Source organism: Nuphar pumila, chromosome 15 (genome assembly GCF_984573655.1).
Source record: "Nuphar pumila chromosome 15, dmNupPumi1.hap1.1, whole genome shotgun sequence".
NCBI lineage: Eukaryota > Viridiplantae > Streptophyta > Magnoliopsida > Nymphaeales > Nymphaeaceae > Nuphar > Nuphar pumila.
In genome coordinates, this window is record NC_143263.1 from 4,719,887 (window position 1) to 4,736,141 (window position 16,255).

At 37.2% G+C, this 16,255-nt stretch overlaps 1 protein-coding gene across 4 annotated transcripts in view; it reads right to left on the reverse strand.

Moving 5' to 3' along the window:
• Positions 1-5,594, reverse strand: part of LOC149814216 (eukaryotic translation initiation factor 3 subunit E-like) — a 28,558-nt gene extending 22,964 nt beyond the window's left edge. For 2 of the 4 annotated variants that reach the window (XM_089990243.1, XM_089990246.1), the window contains exons 1-2: positions 4,726-5,594; positions 3,881-4,035 (exon numbers count right to left, since the gene is read on the reverse strand). In XM_089990243.1, coding sequence (XP_089846369.1) covers positions 3,881-4,035; positions 4,726-4,933 — 363 coding nt within the window. In that variant the 5' untranslated portion in view covers positions 4,934-5,594. The remainder of the gene's footprint in view (positions 1-3,880; positions 4,036-4,725) is intronic. The other 2 variants (XM_089990244.1, XM_089990245.1) reach the window with 2 other exon arrangements.
• Positions 5,595-16,255: the final 10,661 nt, after the last annotated feature.

Genomic DNA, 16,255 nt, shown 5'->3' on the forward strand with positions numbered 1-16,255 from the left:
CGCGCTTCCCGACTTACCTAGGCGCTTCCGGTAACTCTGTTGCAAACCCTCATAGTCTCTCTCTCATTTTTTTCTCATGCCTCTCTCTGGTTTTTTTCTCACGCGACCTCTCTCTCTCTCTCTCTCTTATCTCACGGACGCCTCTCTCACGTGGTCGAGCCCAAAAACAAGTACTCTCTCTCTCTCTCTTGTCTCTCATTTTTTTCTCACACGCAATTTCTTTCTCTCTCATTTTTTCTCATGCATCCTCTCTCTCTCGTCTCTCACAACAGTCTCTCTCTCGTGATCGAGCTCGAAAACAGGTACTCTCCCTCGCATTTTTTTTACGCACTCTCTCTCTCTCTCTTGGTTTTTTCTTACGCAGCCTGTCTCTCTCTCTCGTCTCTCACACGCTCTCTCTCTCATGATTTTCATTTGGCCCCCAATAAAAGCTAATGATGTGCAGCCATTTTTTCCCTGTTTTTCTTACTACTCAAGTATAAAAACATATGATAGAATAGACTTTTGGTTGGACCCAGTAGTCATTGCAGTAAGTTTGCTACAAACTCTGTGGATCTCAAGATGGACGGCTGCAAACTCTGCGCATATTATTATGTGAAAAATGGTGAGGGGATCACCGACGTTTTCTATTAATCTGTATATTGTTTTTTCACCATTTCTTATAAAAAATGTTTGTATTTTATTTTTGTAAATCCTTTATTGATGATCGGTCCGGGTTTATAGTAAGACAGGAGGTAATAAGTAGCAGTGCAACCTTGCATTTAAAAAAAACAGTTGCAGTTAGACAAACCCTTATAGTTATAAAATCATATTCCATTGGGATCGAACTTGCAATGTTTCAATAGAAGGTGACTTGCCCTAACTTTTTGATGCAGATCAATTTATATCAAGTTTAGAGTTTTTAGATCTTACCTGTTGAGTTCTTTGGTTAATTCCACCATCAAAACTTTATTGGAGAGTTATTGTGAGTACTATACACTTGAAGAAAGAGACACCACATTGTATCTTGGCAGGAAGAATAGAACCTTAGTCACCGCTTGTGCCTGGAGGTAAAATGCAGATGCACTTTCATGATCACTATTGTACCTTGTCAACTTGTAATTGTTCTCCATTAGTTGGTCAGTTAGAAATTACATACCTTGTAACTTTCCTAGGAAGTTTTGTTCTATTTTTACATAATCCATGCTAGTTTCAAGCTACGAAATAGGCAAACATCTTGGTTTCAATTAGAGATCCTTAAGCATTGTTGGGAATTAATGTAGGTTGTATTCTAATATATGTCGCATAAACTCCTATATAAATATCCGAATTTTCATATTTAATGGTTTGTGCATGTTTGCATCCTTTTCGTGTACCCCTATGCTTGGTACAGGTCATCTTAGCATTGCATGCATGAGTATTGTAAACAAAGAAAGGTTGTCTTGATATCATGAGAGTGATTATTGTTTTCATAGCATAATTTCGGTCATATAATTAGTTTTCAATTTATTTAATTAGTTTCCAAGTTATGTAATTAGTTTTCAAGTTATATATGCTGATTCTTATTGAATATGAATCTAAATTTTTGTGTTAATAAATATATTCTTATATAAATTTTTGCAATTGAACAATTTGGGAAGAGATGTAGGATGGGATCCTAGAGCTAAAGTTTCAAATCCCACTAAAGATCTCAAACGCGTAGGACATGTAATTTGCAATTACGATCATAAAGAGACTACAGGAGGCATCTATATGTTGAAACATCACTTAACTAGCACGAAACATGGTGTAAGCAAGTGTGAAGTGGTTCCACCAGATGTGAAAAGATTTTTTCATAATCATCTAAAGGATAATAAGCAAAAAAACAAGAGGAAGAACAAAACAAGTTGAAAATCGGAAGGAGTATTTATTTTGAATTATAAACAAACGATAATGTGAACAAAGAAACCAATGGATCATATAGTGGTGCAAAAACAAACACAAGTAGTCCCATGGACCTCTTTGTGAAAAAAAACATGACAAACCACAATAAACACTGCTTTCAAAAAGGATGAGAAAAAAGTTGATAAATTTTTTTATTCAAATGCCCTATCATTTAATCTTTACAAGAGTCCATATTTTGGTGCAATGGTAGAAGCTATGTCACATGGACTCTCCAACTAGGTGTTGCACCCGCGTCGCACTCGCGTCGCACTCGCGTCGCACATGCACCCGCACCCGATGTGGTCAACCTGACCCTGAGTGCAGTCAACGAACCCAAGGTCATTTATGTCCAACTTTTGAACTATATATATATATATATATATATATATATAATTTTTTATGTTTTTGTCACACCCCCGCACCCAAGTTTTTTTAAAGTGCCGCACCCCAACACCCGCACCCATGTGACATAGGGTAGAAGCTATTGCAAATTATGGGTGAGGGTTCAAACTGTCTTCTTACCTCGAAATCAAAACATAGATTTTGAAGGACAAGGTAAATTGTACTAATGAAATTTTAAATGAGTTAAAAAAGGAATGACCAAAGGTTGGTGGAAGCACTATAATGAACAATAAGATACATAAAAACCTCATTACAAAATGCACTCAAGAACATTAAAAAATATCTAGAACTGCCCATCACTCTTACACCTTACTAAGATACACATCCACATATATTTATAGAAATAAAAAGAGAAGTAGAATGGAGAGGGGAAGTCCTCTCTGATTAAAGAATGAGAGACAACTCAACTTTGACTTAACTCCCACATATATTATATATATTTACAATACATACAATATATATTATTTCAATATATACATTAAACAATATATACATATATATACGTATTATATAAAGTCAAAGTTAAGTTGCACCCATTGAAAATAAGATGAGAGAGAATCGTTTACGGTGGTTTGGACATATTCGGCGAAGGCCTAATGATGCTCCAGTTAGAAGGATGGAGAAATGGGAAAATATATTGGTTAAAAGAGGTCAGGGTAGGCCTAGGAAGACATGGATGGAGGTGATAGGAAAGGATATGAATGCTTTGAACCTCACCAAGGACATGGCATTGGATAAAAATGATTGGAGGAGAAGGATTCATGTGGAAGACCCAGAATGATTTTCTTTTTTGGTTCATATCGCCGACCCCAATTGTTTTGGGATGAAGGCGTAGTTGTTGTTGTATATACGTATTATATAAAATTATATTACATTAATCTTAACACTTTTGCCTATCTAGAAGAGCATATGGGCCTTAGATGCAATTTGAATCATGTTTTTTTCTGTATTGATGATTTTTTATGAATCTTGTAATTATATCATTTTTTCTGTATTGATAATTTTTTCAATGTTGTTGTTGTTGTCTATCTAGAAAAGCAGATGGGCCTTAGATGCAATTTGAATCATTTTTTTTCTGTATTGATAATTTTTATTCTGAATCTTGTAATTTTATTAAAAAAAAAAAGAAAGCAAAAAATCCAAAACAATTCATTTGCTTATTTTCTATTTCTTATTGGTTGTTGATTCATTAATAAAGCACTTCATTAATTTATTTGCATTTATAGATATTTTGAAAGGGTTTTTTAAGTTTTTTTTTAATTGAGGCTTACGCTTTATGCCTCGCTTTAGTTTTTGGTGGAGCACTATGCTATGCCTCAATGCTTTTCACAACATTGGCCACCACATTAAGATATTGTGGCGAGATAGATGACAATTCTTTGAATTTTCGGATAGATAAATTGCCAGAAGCAATCTTATGAATTTTAACCATGCTACATGTCTGGTGTCCCATTCAGTGTGTGGAGAATGCGCCAATGGAAAGTAAATACTATATGGAGTATGACACAAGCACGCTTGGGTAAGAATGCAAGACAAAGAAATAGACTGCATACAATATTACATATTGACTATGGACCTGATAGCGATCATTCAGCATCTGGAGATTGTACTGTTTATCAGGGCGGAGATCCTGAACTAGGGCAGCATTCTGAAGAAATGATATAAGTGGTGCTGCAGCTTCCTCCAGGGATTTCAATCGGGATACCACTTCAGCACGCCTATCAAGCATATCTGTAATTCACCAAATGATATTATACAAATTAAAAGTTAAAAAAAAATCTGCAAATAAGCAAAACCAAATCTATTACACTAGCAATGAAACAAAATGCCCCTAATAAAGGACAATTTTTAACACAATCAAGGATACGTGAGTATAGTTTAACCACAACCAATTGGAACACTAGAGTATCTAAAGCAAAAAGAAAAATCACAAGACAGCTAACAGATAACTGGCTAACACAAAGAAAACGATTTTAAAACAAGCTCAATCACCACAAGTGAGAACGTGGAGCACCCTGAATGAAAAAAAGAAGAAGAAAGAAGGCCAAAATTTTGAACCAAAAGAGAAACAAAGAGTTGAAAAACAAAATTACATACAGGAGGACACAACAAAATATCAAACAGGTTACAAACTAGACGTAAAGCATTACGATAAAGAACGAATTTTGATTAACGATTCAGGGCATAAAGATTCAGCAAAGCACGGAGTGAACCCCAGAACAAAAAAACGGTACTTGGATTCACCAAAAAAATAAGTAATAATTACAACAATAAGGGGTAAAGAAGACAAACAAACTCAACAACTAGATCAATCCACGACGCCTATTCACGACAAAAGCCCTAATCCAAACAGCAGAGTCTAAAAGAGAAACAGAGAAGCTCAAACTCACAAAAATAATAAAAGAGAGGATCAAAACGAACCCTGAGGCACGGTCTCGGTGTGGTGGAGGCTGCGGTGGATGTCGATGGCATAGTCGACCATGTTAGTCTTGCTGAGGAGGTCGATCTTCGCCTTGAGTATCTCCTTGTCAGCGTATAGCTGCCTCTCTTGCAGGAACTCCAGCAACGGGAAGAGCAAATGTCGGTCGAGGTGGAGCGCAATCCGCGATGTGAGGTCGTAATTCGACATCTTGATCACTCCCTCTATCTATCTCCGGCCACCTACGGTGGCTCGGTTTCTGCCCAAATCAAATTAAGGAAACCAAACAGAACTCGTTATCTCTTTTAAGGTAGAAAAAGGGGAGGTAACAAACCTCCGGTGAATGGCGTCGGTGGATCGTGCAGAGGGTGGCGAAGAAGGGGAAGTCCGGCAGTGGTTGGGGCTCCCAGCGGTATGGCAGCAGCGTCGAGTCCCAGCAGGGGTTGGTTGGCCTCTGATCGGCGCCTGAACAGGAAAGAGCAGCGGAAATAGGAAGAGGAGGAGGAGGTCACGGCGGTGACGGCCTCGCTGGTCTCCGGCAGGCGCCCGAACGGACACTTCACGGTGGTGGCTCACCCGTCTTCCTGCGTCGGCAGTGGAGGGTTTCAAAAGAGAGGGGGTCGCCGGAATGGCGTGGCGACTGTGCAGATCCCGGCAATGGCACCGGTGGCGCCGTCGACTCCCGTGGGCGCTTGGACGAAAGGGGAAACGCAGGAGAAAGAAAGGAAGAGGAGAAAATAAGAAGGGAAGGAGGAAGAATAGGATTCGTCGGCGAGGAGGGGATCGGCGATGGTGCCCAGCTCCGGCCGGTTCCGAACGGGAAAGGAAAGAGGAGGAGGATGGGGGTCGGCGGCTGCGCGAAAATGGAATGGATAAAAAAAACAATGAGTTGCGTTAGGTTTTACGGGGGTGAAACATCGGGTCCGGGTCTGCCCGACCCGAGAAACAAAAAAGAAAAGAAAAATAGAAGCAAAAACGCGAGAAAAGAAAAAAAAAATTATAAATTAAAACTAAAAATGTTTATAATGAAATGGTTAAAATAAAACCAACTAATCACTAGGATTAAATTATTTGGTGGTTAATAAACCTATTTTAAACAATTTTTTTGGTTTTAAAGATAATACTTTATTCCATTAAAATATTTTTGAAATAAATTTTATAACTAAAATATCCTTTTTATGAAATCATCCACAGAACCATCAAAATATGTCCCATTACATTCAAAACACCTAAAAAATGCTTAAATGGGTCTGTGATTCATTAAAATGATTAAATTGGATATTTTAATAATATTGTATTTACAACAATTATTGAAATGACTATTTTACCCTTCTTTGTCAAAAAAATAAAATTAAACTTATAAAACACACAAATTTGACAATAAAAAATAAAACATATTTTAAACTCGAAATAAATCAATTCCGTTGTTGTTTTTTTCTTAAATTTTACAGATTTTACAACCTACATTTGAAAAAAATTACAAAGTAACAATTTCACATGTACAATCTTTATATAAATAAACTAAATAAATTGACATATACAATTTTTATATACTGTCAATTAATTAAAAGAAATTCAATCATTAAGAAAAATAAAAAGAAGAAGAAAAACAAAAAATAAGAAAGAAAAAGAAGGATGAAAGAAAAAGGAAAATGATCACGCATATTTTTATATATTCTTATGCATGATCTTGTGCAAATTTAATGTTTAAACACCCATATTTAGTTGTTTTACGTGTGTTTTCTGATAGGAAAGTCTTGGTTCAAATTTTGCGAGAAACAAAGCTAAAACGAGTAATTTTAAGCAGTTTAAAGGTATTTGGATCAAATCCCGAGTTAAGTACAAATCCAAATCCATAATTCGAGATCTGATCCATTATTTAGAGGGCTTAAAATACTTTAATACCCCTGGTGGAGCGTCAACCACTTTTTAGAATTAGTATAAATTCTAACCTTGTTTTAGAAAATAGTTGTTAAATTGAGGTATTTTATAAATTTTAAAAAATAAGCCTCTCTTTAATAATTTTACAAAACCTTTCATCTAACCCTAAAATAACATATTTAAGCATTAGTAGGACGTGTGAGAGCTTATTTTTTCCTCATTGGGATTTATGCCCCCTCTCCTCTTACCTCTTCTCTTTCTCCTAATCGTCCTCCCCGGTGGTTAAACGTAGAGGAAAGACCGCTCTTCTTCTCCCCAATCAGTCAGAGGTGAACCATGCAGTGAATCTTTTCTCCCTTTTTTCTTTAGTTTAGGTTTGCATGCATATAGATTAGTGATTTATTTTTACTTTTCTTTTTGTTGCATATAGATTAGGGATTGTTCTATTTATTTTAGCATTAAAAAAAGTAGTTTTTATTTTTGTTAAAATTGTTTTTGAAAATCGGCAGGTTAGGGTAGCGGTTTTGCAAAAGATTCTATAAAATATGGTTATGCGCAGATCCTATAAAATTGAGTTTTACGTATTTCCCGAAATCAGGTTTCACGTGTTTTATAAAATCAGTTTTTTCAGCATGACCATGTCCTCACTGTGTTTGTGTCCTGACCATCCCATGTTCGTATCTCTGTCCATGTTCGTGTCCTACCTGTGTCCTAGTGAGCTATTTCTTTTCTTAAATTTAGTTGAAGCAAACTGTTATAATTAGGTTTATTTCAAGTATTTGTTTCACTTGGACTAACCATAGCTAGGGTAGATAGATTAGCTTGTCTTTGTGTTTTTGTTGTGTGTTTTATGTTTTGTAGGTGGTGCCATGGGCTGATTGAGATTAGGCCCTACGAGTGGGCTACAGTGGACATACACCAAGGCACACCCGTACAAACGAGGACAACGGGAGCTAGTGGACAAAGACTTAATATTTGTTTAATTTTTTCATTAGGCATTAGGTCAATTATTTATTCTGGGTTGTAATAATTTTTATTTTCGCTCGAATATTTGTAATAGGTTTAATTGCGCATTTGTTTATTTTTTAGGCAATAAAAAGTGTATTTTGTTTATAGTATAAGGTTTTAACCCGTTTCATGAGTTCGACCCGAACTTCACCACTAGTGTGAGCCGATTATTTATAATTTGGTGCACGGTTTACACTGATAATTTTTTATTGAAAATACTTTTAAGAAAAGTTGGACCAAAATTTTGGCATTGTTGCCAGGGAATGACGATTTAATACTAAGTACTCACTTTATTGCATTTATTTTGTGTATACTTAGGATTGCTTGTTTGCTTTCACATTTTTTTAGGATTACCGAGTTTATTTTCTATTAATATCTAGGATTGTTTAGTTTGTTTTGGTGATTGTTAGAACCATGTTGAGTACAAACAATAGAGCCAATTTAATTTTTCTGCCCGACCTACCTACTTAGGTCACCGAACATGTAGTTTGTTTTCAGGCTCTATATTTGCACTTGGGTGGTGGTTGTTTATTTTGTTACTTTCTTGTTTGATTTGTGGTGTGGCTTGATTGCAATTGCACACTTGTGTAGGTAAAAAGCACCTAGGATGAGTGTTGCACTGGGTCTCAACTCAACGGTATATGAAAGGGTGACGCTCTTCAAACCCTTAACGGGTTGATCCTGTCGATAACCCCAAATTAATTCTCAGAAGATCCCGTAGAGCCAGACCCATGGTGAAAGACCTTGCCCAAGTTCATCCTTTGAGAGAGTACCTCATTCCTACCGAGTACACTCTCATCTCCTGCATCGTGAGACCTGATGTAGGAGCCCCACAATATGAAATCAAGGCTAGTGTCATTCAAATGTTACCATCCTTCTCTAGCCTTAGTATCGAGGATCCCTACCTCCATTTCAATGAGTTTCAAGAGATATGTTCCACTGTTAGAATCAATAATTTTAGAGATAACGCGCTTAGGCTAACCTTGTTCTTGTTCTCCCTCAAAGACAAAGCTAAGCATTAGTTGAAGTCTTTGGATATAATTCAAATTACTACTTGGGATTAGATGCAAAAATAATTTTTGAAAAAATATTTCTCAATTGGTAAGATGAACCAATTCCATAAGGCTATCACCAATTTCACTCAAGTAGAGGGAGAATAGTTCCATGACACTTGGGAGAGGTTGAAAGATCTTCTTGGAAAGTGTCCTCACCACCAGGTGCCCAAATGGCAACTGGTGGAATACTTCTATGACGGGATGATCGAGAAAAATAAGCAAATGGTTGACGCCGCCTATGGGGGCACTCGCATCATAATACCCTGAATTTATGCAAGAACAAGTTCAGGTGGCGTAGGGTTTTACCAAGCCTGCAAACAACCCATTTTCCAATACTTATAACTTGGTTGACGAAAACACCCAAACTTCTTATAGAGAAATCCATAACAGCAAGTCCTTGCTCCTCCTCAAACCTAGTTTAGGCTATGTAGATATGAACCAAGTTACCAAATACTCAGTTTTCATCAAGCTTAGCCTATGTTTAGCCAACCTACTTCTCAAGAACTTACATCAAGTTAAACCTTTGAAGAAAAAATGCTTCAGGCTTTTATAGACATAAAGGTAAATCTAAACTCTCACACACAATCAATAGCAAAACTAGAGACTCAGATGGGACAACTAGTTGAGGCGTTAAGTAAGCGCAATGAGGGAACACTACTTAGTCAACCTATGGTCAATCCCAGAAGAAAAAAACCAATTCATGACCTGCATATGACTGACTCATATCAAGAGCAGGTCAAGTCTATCACGACCCTTAGAAATGAGAAGAAATACCATGCTACCAAGGAGACGACCGAAGAGTCTCAAAGACAAAAGAGTGATCAATTGGTCACTTTAGATTCACCCTAGGAAAGTGGGAGGGCTCCACAACCTGAGCCTCCCAGATCATACATACCCAAAGCCCCTTTTCCTGAAGCACTAGAGAAACCAAAGTCTTTTGGTAAGCAAGGGGTGAAAATGCAAGAGATGCTTGAGTTATTCAAACATGTGCAAATAAACCTCCCCTTGTTGGATGCCATTCACCAGGTCTCTGATTATGTGAAGTTCTTGAAATAACTTTGCATAGAAGAGAAACTTGAGGTCCAACATACCCAAAAAGGTACACTTGACTGAGCAGGTAAGTGCAGTGTTGCAACACCAAACTTCACCCAAGCTCAAAGACCCAAGGACTTTTATTATCTTATGCATCATAGGAGACATTACTGTTGAGCGCGCCTTGCTCGACCTTGAGGCAAGTGTGAACATCTTACTGAAGGTTTTTTATGACACATTTGGGTTAAAGTATATAAAAACTACACCTATGACCCTGCAGTTAACAGATAGATCAATCAAGGTCCCGCGAAGGATTCTTGAAGACGTGTTGGGTAAAGTAAAAGATTTCTATTTCCCTATTGACTTTATTATTTTGGATATGGAGGAAGTTGACCATGTCAGGCAGACGCCCATTATCTTGGGACAACCCTTATTGGTTACAACAAATGGATGCATTAATTACCGTATGGGAGCCATGGACATGTCCTTTGGCAACATGAAGATGAGGCTGAACATTTTCAATGTTGTCATGAGCCCTGCTGGCGAGAATGCTTGCTTCCAGGTTGACTTGGTTCAGGACCTAGTAGAAGCAGAGCCCCTTTAGACGTTGAGTGATCCACCTTAAGATGATGATGATGAATCACTCAGAGAAGATAGGTTGGGACTAATAGATAAACTTTTAGGTGAGCTTAATTGGACCTAGAACTTTGAAATTCTTCTAGATCTGACAGAGCAACCAACCAAATCCTCAATCGAGAATCTGCTTGAGCTTGAGCTGAAGCCTTTACCAGCTTCTCTCAAGTATCCCTTCTTAGGAAAAGAATAGACCTTGCATGTTATTATTGTGGCAGACCTGACGAGCACCCAAGAGCATCAACTTTTGTAGGTATTGCAAGAGCACAAAGAGGCATTAAGATGGTATGTGGCAAACCTAAAGAGGATAGATCCTTCCTTTTGCATGCACCAGATCATCATGGAAGAGGGTGTTAAACCCTCTAGGGAGTTGCAAAGGAGGTTAAACCCCACATGAAGGAGGTGGTTAAGAATGAAGTAGTCAAGTAGTTAGGCATTGGGATCATATATCCTATCTCCAACGATCAATGGGTGAGTCTAACTCAGGACGTTGCTAAGAAATCATGGCTCACTGTGACCATTAATGACAAAGAAAAAAGTGTCCCTACGAAGACTACCACAGGGTGATGAGTGTGCATTGACTACAGAAAGTTGAACAATGCAACACGAAATAATCATTTTCCATTGTTGTTCATCGATCAGATTCTAGAATGACTCGCAAGCCAAGGATATTTTTGTTTCTTGGATTAATATTCAGGATACAATCAAGTGGTCGTTCACTTTGAAGACCAAGATAATATCACGTTCACCTGTCCATACGACACATTCGCTTTTAGACATATGTCATTCAAACACTGTAATGCCCTGACAACTTTTCAGAGGTGCATGATGGCTATTTTTTTCATATATGGTGAACGATGTCCTAGAGATTTTTATAGATGACTTTTCAGTGCATGGCTCATCTTTTGATGATTGTCTCCAAAAGCTATCTAGAGTGCTCAAACAATGCTTAGAGACCAATATTATGCTTAGTTGAGAAAATAGTCATTTCATGGTTAAGCAAGGGATTGTCTTGAGACACATGGTGTCTAAAACGGGGATTGAGGTCAACAAGGCAAAAGTGGAGTCCATTGCCAAACTTTCTCCACTGACCTCAGTGTGACAGGTTAGATCATTTCTTGGGCATGTTGGCTTTTACAGGCGGTTTATAAAGGATTTTAGCAAGATTTCAAGGTTGCTTTGTAACTTGTTAGCGAAGGACCAACCTTTCGAATTTGACGATGCCTTTATGAAGGCATTTCTTACTCTCAAGGAGGCCCTGACCTCAACGCCCATTTTGAGATCTCTCGACAGGTCATTACCTTTCGAGATCATGTGTGACACTTCAGATTACGCAGTAGGAGTTATTTTAGGATAAAAAGTCGTATGTTATTTACTATGTCAGTAGAACCCTCTCTAAAGCTTAGATGAATTACACTACTACAAAGAAGGAACTGCTTGCTATGATGTTTGCATTGGAGATGTTTCAATTATATTTATTGGGATCTAAGGTCGTGGTTTACTCAGATCATGCAACCCTGCGATATCTGATGAGTAAGAAAGACACAAAATCGTGTCTCATCTGATGGATTATGCTATTATAAGAGTTTGATTTTGAGATTCAAGATAAGAGTGGATGCGAGAATCTAAATCATTTATCCTGACTGACAGTGGAGTCATCCACTGATAAGGGAGAGATAGATGACTCATTCTCGGATGAGCAAATCATGCACATTAAGCATCTTCCATGGTTTACTGACATTATTAACTATCTGGTGATCAGAAAGTTTCCTGCGCATTGGAGTAAAAATGAGAAGGATCAGTTTTTTGCGTAGGTGAAGCACTATTTTTAGGAGGAACCAGAGTTGTTCAAGTTATGCAATGACCAGATGATTCGTAAGTATGTCCCAGAAGAGGAGAGTGAGCCAGTGTTGGCCTTTTGCCATTCCCTAGCCTGTGGAGGACATTTTTCCAATCAAAAGACGGTAGCAAAGGTCCTCTAATCTAGATTTTGGTAGCCTACACTACATAGAGACTCACATGAGTTTTGCAAGCAATGCTTGCAGTGTCAACAGATAGGGAGCATCTCCAAGAGAAACATGATGCCCCTACTCCCCATCTTGGTTGTAGAGATTTTTGATGTTTGAGAAATTGATTTTATGGGTCCATTTCCACCATCATTCAGATATGTTTATATTTTGGTAGCGATGGATTATACAGAACATTGGCCTAGCCCCGTCGACTAGGCCTGATAAGTCATGTAATAGCCCAACTGCCAGCTAGCCCAACTGAAAAAAAAAAACTTTATTATTATTATCTTTTTTTTTTATTTGACAACATGCCAGTCCAGCCGAGTGGCTGGGCCTGACAAGGACTGTCAAGCCAGCACCAACCCAGCCGAGTAGTTGGGCGTGGCAAGACCCAGTCCAACCCTGCCGAGCCAGTCAACCTTCCAAACACAGCATAAAAAAACTACAGACTTACGAGTTAAATATGTAAGCATTTGAAAGTCTAAATTCAGCTATGCATGCATTTACAACTTCATATCTCAAACATGCATGTATAGGCAACCTGCATTCAGATATCCACACGTTAATGATCAAGTAAGCGTGCTTATAAAGGTCTTTACATTCAGATTTTTACATGGATATTAAAAGAGAATGAAGATGCAACTTAACACACTATTTTAACATGACCTAAAATAAAAAACACAAAATTCTATTTTAACATAAAAGTGGGCATACATGAAAATTGTTATAACAACATGCATATCCCAATATGTGATTTGTGAAAACTCTTTTTTTTTATACCATGTCCAGCCAACATATGACTGGGCCAAAAAGAGGTGCCCAGGCCTAACAGGCCAACCAAACCTAGTTTGACTGGGTTGTCGGCCGACCCACAACAAAAAGTCATGTATGACCAACTGACTGACAGTCGATTGGGGTTTACAAAGCACAACCACCACCCTGCACAGGAACCTGTGTAGGTCTGCCAAGGTCTGATAGGCCAACCGAGTCAGTGTGACTTGACTCGACTGCCAGTCAGCCTCGTATGAACAAATAAATTTACAAATATACATGCACCTATGGATTTTACAATCCACACCTACATAACTCCATTACATAATCGCTTTGTCATGAAATATGTCATTAAACATACTATCTTATCACGATAAAAATTTTGTTTTAACATAAAAAATACTTTCATGTATATTTTGTTTCAAAATAACTTTCAAAAAGAAGAAAATACATTGATTTTAACCATGAATATTAGAGTAAATATTCAAATTTACTCTTTTCTCATGAGTTTCACTAAAATCTTGCATGAAATACAAATCTATGCTATTTTCTTCGCTCGAAACAAAAAAAAACATACCTTTTCTTATTTTTTTTGAAAGACTGAAAAACAACAGATGATTGGAGAGGAAGAGGATCTCCTCTTCTTCTTTCTCCTTCTTCTCATTTTTTTCCTCCTTCCCTTCTCTTTCTCTTCACATATTTTTTTAAGCTATTTATAGAGAAAAGGGGGTGCTACCCCCTCTTATCCATCCTGCCCTTTTAAAGAGGGTTGGAGCTACTCTCTAGTTGGGGCACCCTCACTTTTAAAAAATTTTGAAACTCTAAAGTTGATTTTTCAAAGCTTCTTTCTTAATTTAATTCCGCTATCTCAAACCTTCTTTAACCTAAATAGACATATATAATGACTCTATCAAGAAGTCTTAAACAACCCTCAAAATTAAATTAAATTAATTAATTTTAATTATTTATTAATAATTAAATATTCAAAAGAGTCTTTTTAACTCTAGATTAACCTCAATTTAAATATAAAAGTAAATTTAAAACTGAATTTTTGTTGAGCGTTGATTTTAAATCTAGATTCAGATTCAAGATCGAAATCTATATCAAAAATCCAATTGAGTCATGTACTGAATCAAATCCAGATTAATATAAATCTTGGATAAAATCCAGATCCATATTAATTTGAATAAAAACATTAAATCAAGTCCGATCCAAATCCAGACCCAGCCCGTTGAAACGATCTTTTTGCGAAAAAGCAATTTTTGAGCCAATTGTAACCCAAATTCAGAAAAATAAAATATCATTACGCTCATAATTTTTGAGCCGCATCCAACGATATATAACTCAAATTTTGCCTAAAAATAACTCAAAATTTGCTTGAATTCAAAAGTTAAAAAGAAGACTTTTTCTCACATTTTAAGTAACTTGTTTAGGCCTTGTCGATGAAACCTGAGCCAAACCCAGACTCAAAAGACATCAACCTATATCAAGGTTTTACCGATTTTTATTTTATACTTAAGCAATTTTTTGAAAAATCTCAAAATGACTAAGTTTGAAAATACACGATATTACAAAGAAGCATTATCCCATGAAGAATGATTGCATAATCAAGCTAAAAGTGCATCAGATCTTCCTTCAAGAAATTGACCTTAAAATATCATTATCAAGCAAAAGAAAGGCCACCCGTCCACATTAAACTGTAAACAGCCTGTCAATTCTTCGCTAAAAAGAAAGCATATATATATATATAATTTTATTTTTTCCAAAAAGCAAGCTGAGATTAGGCAAACCCCACCAGTTATATAACTGCACCATTGAGTTGTGAACTTGCAACATCTCAATAAAAGGGAAGGTGGACTAACAACTCCTATCAAACAAGCAGAGCCCCCATTTCTTTTTTATGACAAAGGAACCCTCACCGAGATCCAGGTCACTTAATGAGCCTACCTCCCTGCAAGGAAAAACTCCAGGTTGAAGACTTGACCCCATAAACCAGCCAGCAGGATTCTATCTTGGGCCTTCAGCTTCACACAGGACCTCGGTGACCACATGGGCAAAGCACATTAGCAAGGCCAAACTTCACTGATAAAACAAGAGCAAAGAAGAAGAAACAACAAAAAGCAGAGAACAAATTTTTCTCACTAGAAAAAATTCATGGTCGCAATCTATAAGAACCATAATGGCATCTAGTGCTACTCCGCAGTCCAAACTAGGTGCACTTCCCAGTGGACCCGAGAGACCTAAGGGTTTTACCAACCAGTGGCCTGCCAAGATGCAGTGGTTGATGATGTTTCTCCCTTGGTTTAGGGAAAAAAAAAAGAGGTCATTAAATCTGCACTCCATGGATGCCCTCCCTTGACCACCCAAAAAGCTTTCCCTTATGCCTCAGCTTGTGCACCAAACTTCCCTGCATGGGCCTTTCAAGATATTAGACGGTCATAAAAGATACATGCAGCGTATCCACCTGATATCTTGTTATGATTTTTCTTTGCGCAAGATGCATGCAGCAACCTCACAAAGATTTTAAGATCACCATATAAACGATCAAGAGGCATGTACACCAAAGCAACCAGGACCTTCAAATCAATCTCTCCATCGGTGGCCACAATTGGGATTGCAACAAACAAAAAATAAAGTCATTCCCTCCTCTCCCCGCGCAGCCGTCTGAAAAAATGACAGACATCAAAATATTATGTATAGCATAGAATTTATAGAATACTAGATTTTTTAATGCAGAAATTTAGAACTGAAATGTTTTAATTGGGTAACCTAGGTATAATAAAAAAGATTCAATTCATTCGATACATATAATACAAACACGGGCAACTAAAATATGTTTACCAACAAAATATGTTTACTGGTATGAACTACGATTTTCGTAGGTTTTTTCACTTTTTTTTATAAATTTCACCCGATGCGATTTAGATGCTTGGTTTTATAGAAATAAACTCTTGAATCATTCTTATACGATGTATAAGAAGGATCTTTTAAAGGTTGAAAATCAACGGCTTAGAATTTTCTTAAATATTCAAGTATAAAAAATAGCATTTTTTGATTCGATTACGATGATCCAGCAGTTGATTCCTAGCAAATGGACCACGCCCACGCCGAAGAAATCTGCATGGTTAGATTTACAAAAAAAA